General features: G+C 42.0%; 2 protein-coding genes across 3 annotated transcripts in view; one reads left to right on the top strand and one right to left on the bottom strand.

Annotated features, from left to right (window-relative positions):
- The window catches only part of rsrc1 (arginine/serine-rich coiled-coil 1), a 157856-nt gene that overhangs the window by 8724 nt on the left and 127432 nt on the right, over positions 1-21700 (bottom strand). The window lies entirely within an intron of this gene.
- On the top strand, positions 18784-19803 carry LOC108280755 (gamma-crystallin M2). The gene is made up of 3 exons (XM_017496125.3): positions 18784-18831; positions 18946-19191; positions 19286-19803. Exons 1-3 carry the CDS (start codon positions 18823-18825, stop codon positions 19559-19561), a joined length of 531 nt encoding a protein of 176 aa, XP_017351614.1. The 5' UTR covers positions 18784-18822; the 3' UTR covers positions 19562-19803.

Genomic DNA, 21700 nt, shown 5'->3' on the forward strand with positions numbered 1-21700 from the left:
GAATTATCCTCCTTGAAATTCTAAGCAGTTTATTTCAGTGTTCAGAGATAAATATATAAAAAAAAAAAACACATATCTTTTTCCCAGTGTTAAAAAAGTTACATCTTTTTCCATAAAAAGAACTTATCTTTCCGACAGCCCAAAAATCAATGCAAATTTTCACACAGGTAAATGACAAACACGCACACACACACACACACACACCTGTGGTGATGAAGTCCCACTCTCAGACTACTCTCATGTACTTCTGAAGTGATAGGCAACGTTCAGTACTGAAGCTGTGAGAATGATCGTGTGTGTGTGTGTGTGTGCGTGTGTGTGTGTGTGTGAGACAGAGAGAGAGAGAAGGGAGAGAAAACAAAATAGTACTCATTACTTCGACAGTGTAGTAGGAAAGAGTTATATATATATATATATATATATATATATATATATAAAAACCACTGCCACAATATCCTCCAGCAACCTGTGCTTCACATGACAGGAGTCCAGTGCCCAATGCCCCTCAATCACCCCTGATATTAATCCCAACTCTGTGTGTGTGTGTGTGTGTGTACAGAGTGTCTTAATAACTGAAACACCAACACAAAGAAACACACACCAATCCTGTGCACATCGGTGACAACCTATCCTCAGCCCGGGATTCTATAAAAGCCTCATGCTTTTTGACAAACACATTATTGGTAGATAAAATGACTTCCATATGCTGTTTGTCAGATGTCAGTAGGGAAAGATATGTATTTCATAGGAAAATCAAAAATAATGGACTCGGTGAGAGGGGGCCCGGGCGAACGCAGACAGCGGGAAATCGATAGCGCTGCCGGAGAAGGGCCACTGCCAGCCGCCGTCAGCGCAAAGCCAGGTCAAAGTTGATATTTAATATTGACACATTATCCAAGACATTCATTTAGAGCGCTGAGTCCATCGTCACCGCACTACCCTCGTCTCAAAAAAAATATAAGCAGTGAAAGAGAAGGTACCAGTTGACAGGGATACAGAAGAAAGACAGTAAGGACATTTCTAAAACTATTAGATGTTTTAGATGGAATGTTTAAGTTGTGTTAGATGGTTAAATGTTTTAGATGGATGTTTAAATTGTGTACACAGGATTTTCCAATCCTTATGCGAGCTTTCTTCTTTTAACCATATCCCGCAGTTCTGTGAATTCCATCTCCAGTGCGCAACGCCACTTTGGGTTTTGGACGCGCTTCTAGGCATGTATAAATGTTAAAACAAGCGTGAATAATTAAAGCGGCTAAAGGCAAACTGGCCCAAATAGTCCGACGAGACATCAAAATCAATAAATTATTGTAGGCTCTAAGAAGCTCTTTGTCTTTCTCAGAGACAGAAAGAGAAGGATAAAGCTGCAGGCAAACTCGGCCGACCTTTCCAATAAGGAATCGACAATCAGGAAACGATGGCGCTGTTCGTCTTCTTCATACAGGGAAAAGAAACAGGGCGCTCGGCAGCAGTTTTCCAGCAGAGGGAGGTGTTCAACAGCTGAAAGCCTCGTGACTATCCTCTGCATCCTCATATGTTCTGACATTAAAAAGTGCTGTACTGTTTACTGTTTCTGTGGATTTCTCAGTGCACAGTATAATCGAGTGCATAACAATACCGCCACATATATGACATATAATTAGTGATAATATGTGTGATTGCACAATTAGGCTGTTACTGATATCACGTTTACAAATATGTATGTAAATGAATGATAAAACACAGATACAATACCTTTCACTACAACCTATGTGCATGTTTCAGATAAACAACTTGATAAAACAGTAATAAAACCTCTACAGCGCTTAGAAGACAGCATTTTGCCCATCCCAACCAACAATAATAAATATGATCATTAAAAATACTTCAGAAATCATATTATTTTAGTTTGAAACATCACTTATCATGTCCCACAACATTCTCTCAACCTCGTTACCTGAACACATTCACCCCTATGAAATGACGTGACATGTTCAACAGGACGTTGCATCATCAAACTCATGGGAAGAAGAAACTCAGTGTCTCTCATTATTATTATTATTATTATTATTATTAATGTCATTTTCAGTGATACTGACGTATGAGGTACAACCCCGTAACCCAAAGTATAGACTGAAACTGAATTATTAACAATAATAGTAGCAATAAAAACAAATTGCAAGCATTGGAATATTCTTAAAGTCAATGCCATTATCATGAACGCTAGTTAAATACATTGAGTATTTTTCTAATTCAATGTTTAAAAAAAAAACAACAACAAAAAAAACAGTCAACCCTGTTAATTTAAAAGCAACATGCAGTCTGTCAGTGAAGAAACTTTCTAAAAGTATATATATATAAATAAATAAATAAATAAAAACTCCTATAATGGTAATCCTATGGACAAAATCCCAATGCGCACAACACAAATGCTTTCAATCTGCAAACTCGCCTTTATAAACACTACAGTATGAGAAACAAAAACGGTCACCAGCTCCTTCACACATTCCTCATACTTTGTTCCCAGCACATCAACTCATGGCGAGCTGAATAATATAATGAGCTGCATCAAGTGTGTTGGAATTTAAGAAAAGCTCAACAGGACCGGCGTTTAAAAAGCCCGTCTCCAGTGGAGCTGAATCGATTATGGTCCAGCTATCTGTGTTTGTTAACTTCTCTTGCTTTCGTTTCTGAGACTTTGCTCTGTGAACCCACATGTTTAGGTTGCTGCTGTAAATCCTTTGAGCAACTTCCATCCACGAGCGGTTTCATCATTCAGTATGATAAAATATTGATATTTCACAGTGTTTACTTGAAACGTGATTGGGGGGGTTGGGGGAAGTGCCTTATGTTCACCTCAGAACACTTATTCACAACATACACGAACACACTGTACTGTTTGTCTTTAAGTACACTTCTACACCTGTTCACTGTAATGATTTAAAATCTCGCTATCCACCGTCACACCGGTTCCTGCTTGGGGTCTCGAGGTTTCTTCCTCATGCCGCCTTGCAACTGTCGCCTCTGCCCTGCTCATTAGTGATCTAAATCTAACTATGTTAATACAAATTCCATACTTTCGGTATGTTTCTATAGCCGTGTAGGAACCCTGCGACACGTGAGCGAGCGTCAGGAGGCAGAAAAGCGAGGAAGAAATAAGACTATTTCACTGCGCCCGATTCATTCTCGTAATTGAACGCATTAGCTCCACAAACTCAATTACGGCGGTTCCCGTCGTGGCTGAGAAATAAATAAGTAAGTAAGAAAATAAATAAATAAATAAACGAACGAACAAACAAACAAATAAATAAATAAAGTGCCCGTCATCAGGCAGTTGGTTACAAATGGCTGTAAATTCAAAAGGGCTTTAGAATGTCATGAACTTCAATTAGGTGGCGAGAAAGGCAGTAAAACCAGGCTTAATGATGGCATGGCTCCTGAGGATGAAAGCAACCGAAAAGCACTCTAAATAAACACACACAAGACAGTGGACGTGGAAGGAGAAGCAGTACTCAACCCCAGGACCAGCATGTTACTTCTCCAACCTGGATTTTTAAACAGAACCACACACACACGCACGCACGCACACATGCACACACAAGTGGCTGAGTCTCCTGCCCTCTCCTCTACCCTCTCCTCACCAGGCCGAGATATGTAATTCAATGCTCAATTGAGCCCCTCCTGTCTCTGTGGAGAATCTTTTTGCCTGCTAATTGATAGAAATTAAGCCATTAATCAAGCCACCGGCCCATCATTCAAGCCGGAGAAGATGAATACAAACTTTCATAACAACCACCTTCCCCATTTTGGGCCTCATTAGCATTAATTTTTAATGCAATTATGCTATTCTTTTACGCTGAGCTCATAAATTACGGCTCTTTTGTTGCCGGCTGGCCTTGTAAAAGCCCGAGTGAGGCTTTGTAGTCTGAGCTTTAAGGCAATTACTGGCTTCTTCGCTCTTTTATCCCGCTGCATTTCCAATAACCTTCCATCTAATGATTTATCCCGGCGAGCCCCTGACACCCACCCAGAGCTCGACTTCTCCCATTAGCACCCGTCTTATTTATCTGTTCCAATCTGGAGTCTAAATAAAGACTGTGTCCACTCCTGATGGAGAGTGTGTGGTGGAGGCTTTGGGGAATTGGAGCAGGGATGAAGACAGCGGCAGCCTTGATTTTAGCTGCAGGCAGAACTCGGAAGTGAAATGAAGTTTGGATGTGATCTTCGCATTATGTACACAGTGGTAGAGATAGAATAATGGTAAATGGTCTGCACTTCTATAGCGCCTTTTTCCCCCCACCTTAGCGGTTCTATAAAGCGCTTTACACTGTGTCTTATTCACCCATTCACACACACACACACACACACCAATGGTAGCAGAGCTGCTATGCATGGTGCTAGCAACCTGGGGTTTAGTGTCTTGCCCAAGGTCACTTCGGCCTGTAGAGACACGTGGGCCGGGAACCCGCCAACCCTACGATTAGTGGACAACCGTCTCTACCACCTGAGCCTCAGCTGCCCACTAAACTTTTTTAAATTTATTTTTAAAATCAGAATATCTTTTTCAGCTTCAGCAGATAATGCTAGCTACAAAATCAATATAGTTAAAAATGAATATTCACTAACGTGCGGTGGTGTTTTTACAACATATATACACGACAGAACGTAGACCCCAGGAATATATTCCTATACAGCCTCATGGTTTTGTGAGAAGATAAGGTGGCTTTAAACAATGCAGAGCGAATGAAAAAAGGTGTCTGACTGGGAGAAAAGTAATAGTTTTTGACTGCATTGATTAGGCGAGCTGGCAGCTTCCGATGCTATCCCTGAAAATGCATCAAGTGCGTAATGAGCAGCTATTAGGCCCATCGATTTGCTGATTTCAATTGATAGCTACCAGGCCAAAGCGGCACGTCAATATTTGCATAGCTAATACCCTGCTGCTGGCGGCCTTGACAAATGAGATCTCAATGGAGAGCGAGTGAGGGAGAGAGAGAGAGAGAGAGAGAGAGAGGGAGAAAGAGAAAAGCATGTGACGTCGTGAGGCCTGCGCGACAAAACCACGTCTGAATGAGGATCACACACACAAAACTGTCTCGCAGACACAGCTGACATAACTCATCAGTGGTCCTGATTTGGTGTGTGCTGTGATGTAGAATCCCCCCTCCTGCCCGCCGCTGTTTAGCGTAGGGTCACGTATGAGGACACGGTGGCAGCTCGTGCCAGATGTCACTCGTGTCCCCTGAGTAAAAGCCGAGCGCAGTGATATGAATGATGCACGTTTGTGTACGCGTGCTGGTATCCATGGAGGTGAACATCAATGTGCGCCACGTGCACGCGCTCCACCGCAGGATTGCTTTAATCTACATTACATTTCCTTATTGTTCAAAGCGAAAACGACGCTAGCAGGTTCATGACCCAAAGCAGGCCTCACAGATGAACACACTGACCTTGTTCGTGCTCTGCCATGGATCAGGATTGCGGGACTCGATGGAATAAATGAATCAATAATAATGTTTGTTGTGTCCACTGCGTCTGTCGTGTATGCACGATCAGACCTACTCTACATTGTAGCCAAATGTTTACCTTCCGGAAAAAAACAAAACATCCCGTCCCAAAGATTTGGAGCTTAATTTACAAATACCTTCAATTGAAGAATCCATAAAAGCTGCTTCTTCTTCTTATTATTATTATTATTATTATAAGTGAGTTTCGAGTAAATGGGTTTATTCTTTTTTCTTTTTTTTTTTTTCTTTCGATGGTTAGTCACACCTATGCTACAGATCCAGTCAAAAAAAGTGCGTATTGCTTTTCCGGCAGACGTTTTATAGCCAGGTTCCCCTAAAAGTCCCATGATTTCTGTCTAATAAGTCTATTTATTATAGCCATAGAGCTTTCGATTCCTGAACCACACCCACAACACCTTAGATCCATAAGATTTTTGAGTTACGGAGCTTTGGATTAAACCCATTTACTTCAAGTGACCAGTCAAATAATCTAACAGCTAGGAGAACTCGATAATAAATATACCAACTAATAAACAGACCTGAAAGAGACCTGATGCAGTCTTTAAGCCTGTAAAGTTTTGTGGCCTGGTGTGTTAGTGTGAACTGAACAAACAGAACTTCTAGGCGTCTCCTACTTTTTTAATGCAGTGCTCCAGTGTTGGAACGTTGGAAAGATAAAACTCCATAAAGACACGTACGACTTCCTCTTGTTCTTTCCGACTGACGGAATTTTACAATTACCCTTCATATCACCCTCAACATCACCTAATAGACCGCGAGCGCTTATAACACAACACCAGGAGTGCGCTGGGTAACCTGCTCGAGTGCCCCGAGTTTTATGGCGTGACACAATCTTTCGTCACGTGGCAGCAAGGAATGAGTGGGAACGTTTACTGGATATAGAATTGAAATTTGAAAATGAAACGCTCTCAGAATGATATAGCACTGGACCAAACTGGTGCTTGTAGTCTATGTATTGTTGAATTATAGTAGGTGTTAGGTGGGGGGAAAACGACTTTATAAGTAAAAAAAAATAAATCTTGCTGATGAACCAACTCCATAAAAGCATAAATGATGACCAGGACTAATGAGGAAAAAAAGAGAGCACATTTCAACCCTGCGCTATTACCCAGCCGAGACCACAGCCCCGTCCTCTTGCTTACTGGCTCGCAAAACCGAGCTTCATAAAGTTAGTAAAAGTAAGCGCAAAGTGAAGGTAACTGCTGCCAGAAGCAAATGTGTATCGTTCACGTCTAACATCCTTTCCCTGTGAATCAGCTTTTCCACGATTTTACCTGCTTTTGGTTTGACCGCTGCTTTATCCGAATAAGCAGAAAAGCGTCGTTTTCAGGTTTCAAAATCGGAAAAAGGCTACAGCTAATGCATAAATGTTGGCACCTCTATTTCACCTGCTGTTTGATTTGAATGGGTTCAATCCAAACCTCAGTAACGCAAATAGGTTAATGGAAAAAGAAAATAATGTCATAAATGATCAAATATGTAGTAAGTGAAATGTTCGGGAATTAAAATAAGCTCTACGGCTCCAAAATAAACAGCCACAATATTATGGTGCACATTCGAATAACCTGGCTGATATTTGAATAGCGTTTACTTTGTTTTTTTCAATGAGAAAGAGCCTATTTGACCAGTGTGCCAGAGGTGCCACTTAAACGGAATGTTCTGTGTGTCTAAGAGAGAGACATGACTAATAAGTTCCAGCTGTGTAAGTGCAGGGTGAGTGTCCATAGATGGCCTCACATACCTGCAGTGTATCACAGCACCATGTTCCTGATTCGGACTGTCGTGTGTGTGTGTGTGTGCGTGTGTGTGTAAATCCCTCCTCAAGTCCCCTAATAGCCCTGCAACTCGCTTCTTGCTCTTTAAGTGGGCGTGCGTCCAGAGAAGGCCTTTTTACCTTCCTCGTGCTCTTGTAATGCAATACATTAACAATATTAACTGATATTCAGTAACAAAGCAACTGCAATAACAGCAGATTGATCAGACATCCAGGCTCGCGCACATACATTCGGACCAATATATTTGCTAGTTAAACTAATATAGTGCTTCTGCGCAAGTGGACCGCTCGGTACTGACCTGCTGTAAAGCTCTACTCAGTCAGATGTCAAATAAAGGATGCATTAAGACTCCTTTCCAAACAACCAGGGGACGTACTGAGAGGGAAGGTAAGTGAGAGAGATTAAATGAACGAGGAGGAAAAGTGCACAGCTCTCGGTTTTCTGCTCAGCAGCTGTTTCATAAATAACTCTGCAATTAGAGAAACATCACGGCAACTAATTACTTAATTGGAGCAGGCCTTTAAAATAAAAATGAGGTCATCGGGCTTCAGGGAAATGATCAGTTACACACCGTCACTCCTCCTGATTTTCCTTTACATATACGTGTAGGTAGAATAAACCCCTATTCTAAGTTTAATACAAGTTTAGAATAAAACACATACACGTATATAAATAAAATTGGTTCCGATGAGCAAGAATACACTTGATTAACTAACATGTTATTTACTATTTTTTATAAAAATACCATAGTAGGTTCATTTAAGGCACATTGTAATCTATTGGTTAACCATTTCCTTAAAAACTTAAATGGCTGCCATCGGCTTGGTCCAACCTGACCCCGAGGTCACTCCAAAAGGGTGAAAAGTGCAATAAGAGCAATAGCTATAGCCACTCGCTGAGTGACACTGAACATGTGCACACCATGGTTGCCCTCTGAGTGACCCTTCACCCCAGTGTGTCCCAAACGTGATACCCAATCACAGAGGTTGCCCACCTTCTCAAGTGTGTGTGTGTTTAGGACCACCGGCCACTTTTTGATGAGGTGAGAATGAACCCACCACCCACACACGGCTCATAACGGTGAGGCCTGTGGAACTCCTCTCGTTCCCAGACCATAAATACAAGAAGTCCATGAGACAGCCTTACACACATTCTCACATAGCCGTTTATGCTAGCGCAGCAGCTCCCCCAGGCATTGTTTCTGTCTGACGGTAAAACTTTAGGTAGTAACCCAAGGCGTTTGATAGAAACTGCATGTTGTGTGTGTGGAGAGCGGCGACTTTCGGCCTTACGTCAATCAACTCACTGTACGCTGCTAGCACCTGGCTGGAGAAACTGTAGCGCTACACGTGAAACCATCCATTTATTCACAAATCAGATGTCTTTCTGCTAAATGTGAGAAACAAAGGAAAACAGTACTGCTTATGTACAAACTGCGAAAGTGCCAAGTACTGTTCAAATGAGTCTAAAACATCGAAACGTTTTCACTTTCTGTCAGTTGCAGACTAAACCCCAGTGCTGCTATTTTGGGGTACACACGTGTAGCAGCATGGTGACTACACGGAGCTGTGAGTATGAACACGTATGTGTAACCAAAAAACACTAGGATAAGGTTTCACAGAGGTTGAACCCATTGGTACTCACCACTGGTAGTCAGCACATGCCTTTGCTTCTCATTTGCACACAGTTGAACCTTTTCCACACTGCTCAACCTGCCTAGGCTGCGACTCTAATGATCGCTCCAATGTAGAAATAACTCGTATCACTGTAGAACTAGATCAGTCCCTCCAGGATTTTGCGATCGCAGAAACGAACTCAAAATCAAGCAAACTCCGCAATATTCAGAGGAGCTCGTCATTTAAAAAAAAAATACAACAGATTAATTTGCAGATTTGGGCCGAGATGCGTCATGTGACGTTATCACACCGCGCTCGTAAGCCCTCTTCGATTCACGTTCATCGTACGCGTACACCTAAAAGGTCTCGTTTACACACAAAAAAAAACACATCACTGTGAAAGATTTTTTTTTTTGCAATTGCAATTTCAAAGTCAGGTAGTTTTCCACAAAAAAGCTGCAGCAAAAACAAGCATTTTTGGCTGCAACAATCACACACAAAATAAATGGATTGGGGGGGGGGGGGGGGGGGTGGTTTCAAATATCAGGGTGGACAAATTAGTAGCCCAGATACCCGGGACAAGTACGATCGACAACCAGAAAGACAAAGAAAACAAAACATACTCATAATTGACTTTCACAAAACAAAAGTTTTCATTTGGGATATAGATGTGATCGAAGGTAACGCGCGTCTCAGTGGTGTAACGTGTTAATGCTACTCTATTAAAGCACATGACTAGCTAGCTAGCTCACCACATGTTACCACATCACCTGAGCAACCAAAACATGTGGTGGACATCGCACTGACGCGTTCCCTTGCAGGATTTGCATGTCCACCCCTAAAATAATCTGCACCCGATCTGAATCGATTACGACCTGTCAATCATCTGGACAGTTCGTCTAAGAGCAAACAAGCCGTGTACTTCCACAGTTATCAAGACAACCTACTAAATGCAATGTAGCACACGTTTGTCCTCCCAAAACACCTACAATATTCACGGCAGGTCAGGTGAGGTTATAAGATTGTGCCATTTGTTGCTGTTCTTTTCACTGAAATCAAACTGCAGTGGAAAGTGTGTATGTGTGTGTGTGTTGTGTTGTGTTGTGTTGTGGGGGGGTACTTAATCACCCACCGTGTCTTTACAAAAGAAGGTAGGCCAGAGGTTTAACTTTAAATTTGCGGTGATGAAAAATCAATAAAAAGGTAATTGCTTGGCTTATCACTGTGCTGGGGAACAAATTGGGAGGAGAGGACAAGCGCTGTGTGGATTTGGTCGCAGCACAATGTCCCCCCACCCCCTCCCCTTCCTTCCTGGGTTCAGCAAGCCAGGAGCGGGAAAAGGTCCCCGCGTGATAATTAAATCTTCCCGCACTGATTTTCCGCCAAATTTATTTCCCCTGGGTCCCCAACTCTGATTCAGTGCTTACAGGCCAGGCATAACTAATCGCTTCAGTGTGGGGGACTGTGGACAGGCACAGGGGACGCAGTAATTCCGGTTACAAAGGGCTGAAATGTGGCGGCCTTGCAAGGACAAAACCGCCCTAGTATATTATCAAATATGGATTTCAACACTAATTAGTTTAAATGAACGGGAAAAAGAAGCAGGTTTTCATTGTCCTCTAAGTGTAGTCCATTGATCAAGACATGTCCAAATGTTGCTTTAGTAATAGAGGCTTATGATCATCAATTAACTACAAACAAACAAAAATCATTACACACTAATGATAGTCATGATTTTCAGTCCCGAACTGAACTGAGAATCTCACTATCGTTGATTTATTGCCCGTGTGGTTCACATGAGGATGGTAACTCCGAATTTATTTTCGTTAACGCACAAATGGTATCAGTTCAGGAAAGTGGATGCTTTTAGCTGGAAATGTTTGTCCAATAACAACAACAACAACAACAACAACAAAAAAGCCATAGCACCTTTTAACAATGAAGCCTATGAGGCTTAATGAGGACTGTCTAGCCACCGAATGTCACGATTGGTTAATAAGTCGTAATAACACATGGTCATGTGTGTCGAGGGCCGTGAATGAGAATGTCCCTACATGATAACACAATAAAAGCCTGGAAATGAACCTACGGATGGGCGCCGTCACTGAACGACAGGCTAATGGCTAACGACGCTGCCACTTGAGCGAAATGGGAAATCAATATTAGCACATTTCTTTTAAATAAAACGTCACCGGGGATTGCTTTCCATTTCTATTTCAGCATAACAGTGACCAAATAAGTCGACACGGATGACCGGTAGAGCGTGAGGCCATTCGGTTTAGGCTGTTATAGACTTACAGGCGTGTACATGTCATTTTAATCACACTCTACAGTCCTCTCTAAACAAATCCAACCTTCTGTTTAATCAGACCTCTTATTACGACACAACTTTTTTTTTTTTTTTTGCATCGTGAGTTCTGCTAAGTGACGAGGCGGACTGAGAAAAGTGACGTTTACCAGGTGCTGCATTTCGCCGCTTGTCCTTCACGTGGCGGTGGGAGTCGCGGTAATTATAACGCTGAAAGCAAAGCGAAGCCCTTTGCACCCCAGGCTTTAGTCGTGGGGTCACACGCCTGTAGATTCCAATTTGTGCCCCATTTGTATTCATGACAGGAGCGTGCTAAATATTTAACAGCAGTCCACTTGGCGTTGGCTTTGGCGTCGTCGGGTTTGGGGGTCAAATAATTAGATTTTTGTGCACATTAACGTGAGCGTCACTGACGTGTCCACTGCCTTTTGCCCACCCACATATGAAGCTTTGCATTCTTCTGTGCAAATTAAATTATATTGACCCAAAACAAGCTGCATTAATTAATAATATTTGTTTTTTTTTTTGGTTTCTTTTTTTGCAAGTTTTTATTTTAAAAAAAAAGAAAAGAAAAAAAGGATTTGGCAATTTCCAGTTAAAATGAATAAGGAGGCATTAATTGAACAAAACACACAGAATATTTGTTAATATATATACACAACAAATAAATTTAAATACTAGCAAAGCGAACACCAAATTCTCTAATTAAAGCTGTGGTGGGGAATTCGATTACATTTGCGGCTATACATCTTCCCAGCGACAAATAGACCAACCGGGTGCTCTGAATATCTTTTTCTCTCTCTCCGATGCAGTTTAGACCTTTTCCTTGGCAGGAAGAGCCTCATGATCGACAACAGAGCTTGTTAGAGAGAGATGAGGTGTTAATAGGTACAGGGGGCGGGAGAGGAGACTGTGTGCCTCTGCTTGCGTGTGCGTGCGCCTGTGTGTGTGTGTGTGTGTGTGTGTGTGTGGAAGGTTGAGGGGCAAATCCCTCGTGAATATTTTAATGACCAGATAATTCTGGAACACAGGCACACAGAGACAGTTACACACCGGCGCCCGTGACCCGGCCGACACACAGCGTAATTAAGAAACAGTTTTCCCCTTTTGCAAGGCAAAAGAGCAGGCCACAGTGTATCCGGCTCTAATGATACGGGTTAAAAGCTATTATACGCCTCATTAAAATATATGATCTCGCGATTAGACCGTGATGGGGGACAGGCTCACAGTCTTATTCCAACTCTTGACAACATTCAGCACTGGGCCACAAACAAGGCTACATGTAGTAGAAACATGGACGATCGAAACACAAAGGCAAGCACACACACACATTATTTATATATATATATATATATATATATATATATATATATATATATATATATGTATATGTGTGTGTGTGTGTGTGTATATGTGTGTGTATATATATATATAAATAAAACCTCTGCAGCAATGCTGGCAGCACTCATAAGTCTTATTTCCCAAAGAAAACCTCTGGATACGATGCTGAGAACATGCACTCAACTTCTTTGGTCGACCATGGCGAGGCTTGTTCTGAGCAGAACCTGTCCTGTTAAACAGCTGTATGGTCTTGGCCACCGTGCTGCAGCTCAGTGTCAGGGTCTTGGCAATCTTCTTATAGCATAGGCCATCTTTATGTAGAGCAACAATTCTTTTTTTCAGATCCTCAGAGAGTTCTTTGCCATGAGGTGCCATGTTGAACTTCCAGTGACCAGTATGAGGGAGAGTGAGAGCGATGACACCAAATTTAACACACCTGCTCCCCATTCACACTTGACACCCTGTAACACTAACAAGTCACATGACACCGGGGTGGGAAAATGGCTAATTGGGCCCAATTTGGACATTTTCACTTAGGGGTGTACTCACTGTTGTTGCCAGCGGATTAGACATTAATGTCTGTGTGTTGAGTTATTTTGAGGGGACAACAAATTTACACTGTTATACAAGCTGTACACTCACTACTTTACTTTGTAGCAAAGTGTCATTTCTTCAGTGTTGTCACATGAAAAGATATAATCAAATATTTACAAAAATGTGAGGGGTGTACTCACTTTTGTGAGATAATGTATACACTATATAAATAGATAAATAAATAAATATATATATATATATATATATATATATATATATATATAGAGAGAGAGAGAGAGAGAGAGAGAGAGAGAGAGATAGATAGATAGTCAGGTTACTGTCTTCCAGGGTTTTTTCCCCCCTTCCCACTGTCAACTCTGGCTTGCTCGCTATATTGTGACAAATGTCTATTATTCAAAGTGGTGCTGTACGAATACAATTGAATAGTGGAATACTGTACATGAACAAACACATTTGTAAATGGAAGAAACATCAAGTTAAAACGCCTTCAAATCTACCCCACATTCCTGCACAGGCTCCCTCGCTAGACCAAAACCAGCAGCTTTAAAACTAAATTTGCCAAAAGTTATTGATGAAAACCTAGAGAGAAGAACAAACAAGCACTCAGCACTGCTTCTATGTTTGCGGGTTTGATTTTCAAGCGCGGCGCGGCCTTTGACTCTGAGGCCAAAATCCCTTTCAAGCTCCAATAGAAAGTAGTTATGTTTAAACGACGAGCAGAAGGTGAAGTATTGATCTTCGCTGGGAGAAGTGGCCTCCTTGTTGAGAAAAGGTCAAAGCACGAAGCGCTGTTCTAATAGCGCAAACATTTCCACACTTGCAAGAATCAAACGCGTCTCTTTTTCGATCCGCGGCTGTCCGACAGAAGCGTTCTCAGAGGAGTGGGAGGCGCGCTTTCCTCTCATTTTGTTCATTTCCACAGCTTGGCTGTAACTTTCTTGTGCTGAACTCTCCCAGCCCCTGAGGGATGAGTGGGTAGACCCTGTTGGACCGGAAGAACATAATGGCCGTCTTGGCCGAACGGTTTTGAAACCTCCAGGTCGTTGGAAGTGGAGGCTGCGTGTCGCTTTGATGAGGCACTATTTCTGTCCTTGATAAAGGTGAGAGAATGGGTGAGCCTTCCAGCGCTAAGCAGGATGAATGTGTTCTTCTTAAAAAAGGAAGAGAAATGAAAGAGCACCGAGCAGAGGAGTAGGGAGGAAGTCGATTCATTCCAAAAGACGATTACAGCGTGAACTTTGCTTAAGAAACCTGCATGACTGGGAACCTTGTACTGTAGCCCGCGGCTACGCACTTATTTAACAGTTTGGTAATGTTTCAACTAATAAAGAGGAGGAGAGAAATGGAGTGCTCACAGTGGTGTAGTGTTCTTTTCATCTAATAGAAACATCATTCCAATTTGATAAACACTCATTACAAATAAAATTAACACGCAATAATATTACAAACCACTCTGATTATGCTAATAAATTCTGATGTTATTCAGGGAGTAAGAACAATGTGCAGGGCGTCCTCTTATTATCGTATTCAGCAGGGATCCTGATGAATAGATTTATCACAGTAGACTTAGCTTCCAATACTACAGTGTGACAGTTGTGGTGGATGTAATGTACAAGTTTTAGACCCGTTCAAACCAGTGATACGTATATGAAAATTTCTGACAATTCGCAAAACGGCATCAGATCCTGAGAACTCATCCCTGTAGTAAGGATGTCAGTGAATATGAATATTGAATTCGGAATGAAAAGACCATTGGGCATTTTAAGGCCAGTTCACAACGCCCCAACGCACTTTTTACGGACAGCCAGACTGGTTTGAAAATGGATGAGCCTTTTACCACAATCAAAATTTTACAATTCCAAGTGTCTTCACGGGTCGTTCTTCACCTGAAAAGACAAAGAGGTTGTGGGTAAAGCCTTGAGAGACAGGGCGCTTATTCACATTTATACAGAGAACTGCAGACATAGGATGTGCGCTTTCAGAATTTTGCTCAGTTTGTCCAGGGGTATAACCTGGTCTGGGCATTTGGTGCTATAACCACAAAGATTTTTTCTTTAGCCCTGAATAATTCTTCATTTGGAGCGGTTTGTCACTACGTAACTGAACGTCAGTAAAAAGAGAAGGCAGTGTTGTAATTTTGTATCTTCAAAACTGAATGGAGGCGAGACCAATCAGACAGCATTTACAGGGAAGTACGTGGAAGCTTATTAGCTGGCAGCTCTCAAATCTCTGACACTAACTCACACAGCTACGTTTTTAAGCAACTAGCCCTCACATGCAAGAAAGAAATGCATGGAAACGGTCTATTTTGAATCATGTGCGCCTAGCATCTAGCGCACGGGCGTTCGTTTCTATGGAGTTTGCCTCATTGTCACGCCAAGGATTCGTGCCCAGGTCAGATTGTTGGAAACTCGTACCACACTGCTCAGACGTTAAACGCAGGTTCTATATGTTTGATACAAACGCAGACAAACGGCAACAGACGTCGACAGGGTTAACACACTGATCCGAAAAACCCCAGAAAACCGTGTCTGTTGGCGCCGGTCGGCATCCGTCGGTGCAGTGTGAACTGGGCTTTGCAGAACGAAGAGACCTCTGCTCACACTTCCAAGGTACCAAAAGCTACTAAAATACTATCTAAAAATAGCTACAAAGAAGCTAATTCCTTCCAGTAGCAGTTAATTCCTAACAAAATATGCAACAAGTAATGCGTCTCTCGATCTAGATTGATGATACGTGTCAATCAAAGCATGCAAGTGCAGTCTCCTGGAGTTACTCTAGATTTTTCGTTGAGCAGAAAGGATGGAAGAGCTGTTGTTGACAGAGCAACACCACTCACCTAAGGGAATATGTAAGGTCATGTAAGCAATATTGAACAATTCATCATTCCAACAGAACCGTTCCTTTAATAATAATGATTGTAGGATCACATGAAACCAGACGTTATACCCTGCAGAAGTAGAAGTGACCTTCTACTTTTATTATGACTGATCTTAGCGATTATGATTAGATAATTTCATAGGTTACAAATCTCCATAGAGACAAGCAAGGATTTACAGACCGACTTTGCGTCTTAGGAATGTCTACCACCGTGCTTAGTGAACACTGACATTAGCCTGCAACATCTAAAAATTTACTTTCCATTCACACTTCAATTCAAGATTACACTTAATGTCCAGGGGCTGGAATCATGAAACATTCTTAAGAATAAAATTCTTCTTAATTGACATTGTCTTCATATTTTCTAACTTAAGAAAAAAAGTTAAGAGTATAAGAGAATGGTCATTCTCTTAAAGTGCACGTATTATGGTTTGGAAACGTGCCTAATTTTGTTGTAAAGGCCTCATACAATATATTTACATGCATCCGAGGTCAAAAAACACTTTAACGTGCTCATAATTTAAACTGCAGCTTTACCTTTATTCCCCCCAGTGTCACAAATGACTCGTTCAATGATCCGTTCTAAATGATTCACTCTAAACTCCTCCTTTCAGAGAGCATACTCTGCTCCGATTGGTCAGATGTCCCAGTCTGCTGTGATTGGTCTACCGCTGTCAGCGTGTTTCGAAAAGGAAACACCCACTACCATAACGAGTTTCAGCTCTGTCTGTTCGTGAGCAGCCGATGAAGACCAGAGGTGGGGCTTTTTATTACAAACTTACGTCGGTTTATACAGGAAGTAAGTCTGGAGTCACCAACGACTCGTTTCAGCCGTTCAGAATCGGTTCCTTCTTTTGGGAGTCGATAACTCCTTTCGTCGTGCGCTTCGATTTTTGAAACTTTGCAGACTTTTTACATTCACAAACAGCGACATATATAACACACTACATGAAAGGGAATATCTGAAAAACTATTGTTCCTGAAAAAACTTTAGAAAAATTTTAATTCCTAAAAAGAATGATGTAAAAAAAAAAAAAACAAGCATCATAAATAACTTCGTAAAGTTAGGATATCTGCCAACCTGTCGTAGATCCCCAAAGGGTAACATTTTTAATGAATTGAAACTACTAAAATATTTTAGTATAACTACAACAACATTTTTCTGATATAAACTAGCATACTTGGCTTATTGGTTTCCACTTTCCAGCAAGGAAATTCTCCTATGACGGTTAATATTGGTTAATGTTGTTACACAAACACATCGCATGCCTTTAACATTTGAATAAATGATCAGGAGGTGATTACTACTTAAGAAAAGGATAATACTGTAAATGGATACATTTAAAATGTGGCAGTATTGAATTTGTAGTTACACTACTGTCATTTTATTCTTAAGAAAAAAATAAAGACACCTTGAGAAAATACCTGAGAACTTGTCAAGTATTGCACTGAGGAACATTCTTACAAACGTCTTGGAATTTATCTTAAGAACTTCATGGCCCCAGATTGATTAAGTGTATTTAGTGTAGGAATGTCACAACACAGTCACTTCTGAACTGTAGAATTACAAGGCGACAGGTTTGCATCCTTTACGTCGATGTACAATGTCCAAGAAGTTGAAGTATTTGCAGTGTTTGTTATATTGGAATGCACAACACTCCAGCTACATCTGTGAAGCATGGTGGTGGGTGTATAACAGTGTGGAACAGTTTCACTTCCTACAAAGAGTACCATGAAACAAGTCAGCCAACTGCATCTTTTCAAACTGCTGTACATGTGGCGTCACAGGGCACACACACACACACACACACACACACACACGCAGGAAAGCCATATACCTCTTTCACATACATGAGCTCACAGATGCCTGTGACTGCTTATTGTTGCTGTGACTGACCGGGAAGAGCGAGTATGTCAGTCCTCCTACCAAAAGAACATCTAATACTACTCTCGTGACTCCCTGCCATGGATGGCTGTGGCATTGCATTCGCATTTGGCTAAATTGAACTAAATCTCCAAAATAGAATCTCCAAAACATGGGCGAAAGACAACGTGGACCTGTTTTCAATCAGCTATGGTCATGTGAAAAAAAATCCTGAAGATGAAGCGCCTACAATCTACAATGCCCAAAGTGCATGTCTGTTTATCAGTCGCGTACGGACAGATCGGAAAAGAGTCTGGATAAAAAGCATGAGCGTCTTCTACTGGTAAGTTTATAATGACATATATCTACATGCCACTTACATCTTGTACATCATCACTTACTTTACCACCTCAGCTAAGCGTAAAAACGTTTTAGGACATTTAGACACTGTCCGTGTCATCCGGAAGGGGGTGGGTTCTCTTTGAGTCGGGTCCCCCCCCCCCACATTTAGATTTCTGTAAAGCTGCTTTGCGATGATGTCTACTGTTAAATGTGCTATAGAAATAAAATAAAAGAACTGGATGGAAAACTCGATACTTTCTGTATGCAAGTCCCTACCCAAACCATACTGCCAGCTTGCGGGAATTACAAAAAGGATTTGAAAGACATTCTCTGGTTGTGCAGAACGCACGCAAAAACAACGTGTATAGTATGCATACAGAAATAAAAGACACGCTGCATGCAGCAGCTATTCGAAAGCCTTCTCTAGACCGGGTCACATGGAAATTTGGTGAAAGGCCTTCAGTTCTTTTTGGGCCTCTGTGCTATGTTGCTTGGTCAGGAGTTTTCACAATAGGCACCACATGGCTTCTGGGTTTTGGGTTGGGTATAAAAGGGAGGAGTTACACCTGATACAGTATCAGCTCACCAGCTGGAAATCACATCGACCAACAAGGCTACCCATCTCATCACCACCATGGCCAGGGTAAGCACCATAATCTCAGTATCGATCGGCATCGTATCAAATATTAGAACGCGTATGCATTTATCGTTTGTTTTTTTCTTGCACATGACTTATTGAAATGTTTTGCCCAAACAGGTCATCTTCTACGAGGACAAGAACTTCACGGGCCGCTCCTATGAGTGCAGCAGTGACTGTTCCGACATGTCCTCCTACCTGAGCCGCTGCCACTCATGCAGGGTGGAAGGCGGCTGCTGGATGGTGTACGATCGCCCCAACTTCATGGGAAACCAGTACTTCATCAAGAGGGGCGAGTACCCTGACTACATGAGCACCTGGGGCTGGGGCAACAACTGCATCAGGTCCTGCCGCATGATCCCCATGGTATGCTAATAACGTTATACTACGCTAATAAAATATTAGCTATGCATATATGTCCCCCCCTCCGCTCAAATGGCTTGTATCTTCCTCAAAACAGCACAGGGGCTCCTACAGAATGAGGATCTATGAGAGGGAGAACTTCATGGGTCAGATGATGGACGTGACTGACGACTGCGACTCCATCATGGATCGTTACCGCTGGTCCGGCGGTTGCCACTCGTGCCACGTGATGGACGGCCACTGGCTCATGTACGAGCATCCCCACTACAGAGGCAAGATGTGGTACTTCAGGCCCGGAGAGTACCGCAGCTTCAGGGACTACGGCAACATGAACTTCATGAGCATGAGACGCATCATGGATTCCTGGTATTAAATCAAAAAAATCCTGTGAAATCATGTGAAAATCGCAAGCAATTCTGAATTTAAAAAAAAATAAAATGTCACAAGAATAAATAAGCAGTGTGTCTTCTTTTTCGTGCCAAACTCCGGTGGTTTCATCACCATCACTCTGAAAAGTTTCTTCGTTACTAACGTCAAGGCTAAACACAAAACGTTCCCGGTCGGAAACTGTCAATCACGTGCACTCTCTATTCCTATTTTCTAACACGGCTCCCAGGAAATGCGCGGCCGTGGCATCGTCTGAATCGTAACTCCCGACGAGAAGGAGAACGCTCGTCTGTCGCGCCACTCGGGAGCGTCGAAACCACGATAAGGTTGTCGTATTGTGAAACGTACGCATTGTTCCCCCTTATTTGTTAACACGCAGAAATAAACACAATTTTCAGTACAGTAAAGCAGTTATTCAAACCATACCCCTGTAACACTAACATGACATTACCGAATGCAAGTATTACATTGTTATAGAGAATTTAAGCATTCCACTGCAGCAAATTATGCTTGCGAGTTATTAGTTTCTGAGTCTCCATAAACTCATGTTTGTGTAGGCTGTGTTGTGCTATTTTACTCAATGTCCTACAGCAAATAAGCAGCCAGTAATATAATGGATGAAGAGAAAAGCCGGCGCTCAATACATCCCTTGGTAATTCACAATAGCAAAAAAAAAAAAAAAAAAAAAAAAAGCACGGTAAAGAGAGGATGATTAATTCATTTCTTGGCAAAAGGTCAAACTACAGGTTTTTTTTTTTTTCTTCTCCCGTATACAAATACAGATAAACAGGATATAGGGGGCTTATCAGATATGAATTCATTTAAGAGGAGAATAAACAAGACTTTGAGGATCAATATCTGACAACTAAGCACACACTTAGACCCCTATTAGATCCAATCAGAGATCTGATTAAAACCTCATAGATATGAGTTAGATTTTCAATCCTAGGCACACATAAGCCATGCACTTAGACCTCTGGATTATTATGAAGGCCCACACGTGTGCGCACACACACACACACACACACACCTCCATACATATTCAAAAAACATGCACACACCAGAGGCGGATGATAATCAGGCCATCACAGATTTCATTTTCTCATTCAGCGATGCCCTACACCACATCCGGACTTAATTTCATTATGGAATCTGAAGGCTTTTATTGCACCTATCACGTTTTGGTGCTCTCCTGCAAATTGCTCCTGACTTCATTTGAATGTGTGTGTTGAGACGATGAGGAGGGGAGACGTGGAATATTTACTATCTGCACAACCCAGCACTTTCTTCTAATAAAATCTGTTTTACGTGTGTATTTCTGATGCAGTTGTGACAGAGTGGTACCATACTGATCGGAATTGTTTATCTTCCCACTATAAACTACTACTGCTGCTGCTTCTATCTTTATCTCTACTGGACTAACCCCGTGTCCTTTACGAGATCCAAAAACCCTCGAGACTGTACATGTTAAAGGGACGTTACGTTTAGAGAAAGGAAAACACTGCGTTCTAGCAAAAGAACCGTATCCAATTCGGGAAGCGCGGTGGCGGTAGTAGTGTCATGGTTTGGACCTGTTTTGCTGCATCTGGGCCAGGACGATTTGCCATCATTGATGGAACAATGAATCGTGTGGTATACCAGCATATTCGAAAGGAAAATGTCAGGACATCTGTCCATGATTTAAATCTCAAGGGAAAGTGGGTCGTGCAGCAAGACGACGACCCGAAGCACACGGGTCGTTCTACCAAAGAACGATTAAAGAAGAGTAACGTTAATGTTTTGGAACGGCCAAGTCAAAGTCCTTATATTAATCCAATAGAAATGTTGTGGAAGGACCTGAACCCACCAACATCCGAGTCGAAGCTATCCTGTCCTGAGGAATGGACTTTCTTTAAAGAGGAATCGTTCATTTGGAGATTATCTGGTGCTGCATAAATGCGCCGTTTCGTCTGTCTGAATCGAACCCTGGAGCATTTTCCACTCCGTGCGGTCTGTTTAAGCAGACAGGACCGGAACGCCGCTCGGGGGTGGACCAAAGCAACCGGTCCGAGAGCATCGGCGTGCTCTGCTTTAATCTGGACTCTGGCGCTGTTCGATCGAGAAAGTGAACCGACCCGATTGCAGG

The sequence above is a fragment of the Ictalurus punctatus genome, chromosome 20 (genome assembly GCF_001660625.3).
Source record: "Ictalurus punctatus breed USDA103 chromosome 20, Coco_2.0, whole genome shotgun sequence".
In the NCBI taxonomy this organism is placed as follows: Eukaryota; Metazoa; Chordata; class Actinopteri; order Siluriformes; family Ictaluridae; genus Ictalurus; species Ictalurus punctatus.

Excerpts from the sequence above, each read along its gene's own strand:
- LOC108280755 (XM_017496125.3), top strand. Across the intron at positions 19,192-19,285 it reads CCTGCCGCATGATCCCCATG|CACAGGGGCTCCTACAGAAT; the intron begins GTATGCTAATAA and ends TCCTCAAAACAG.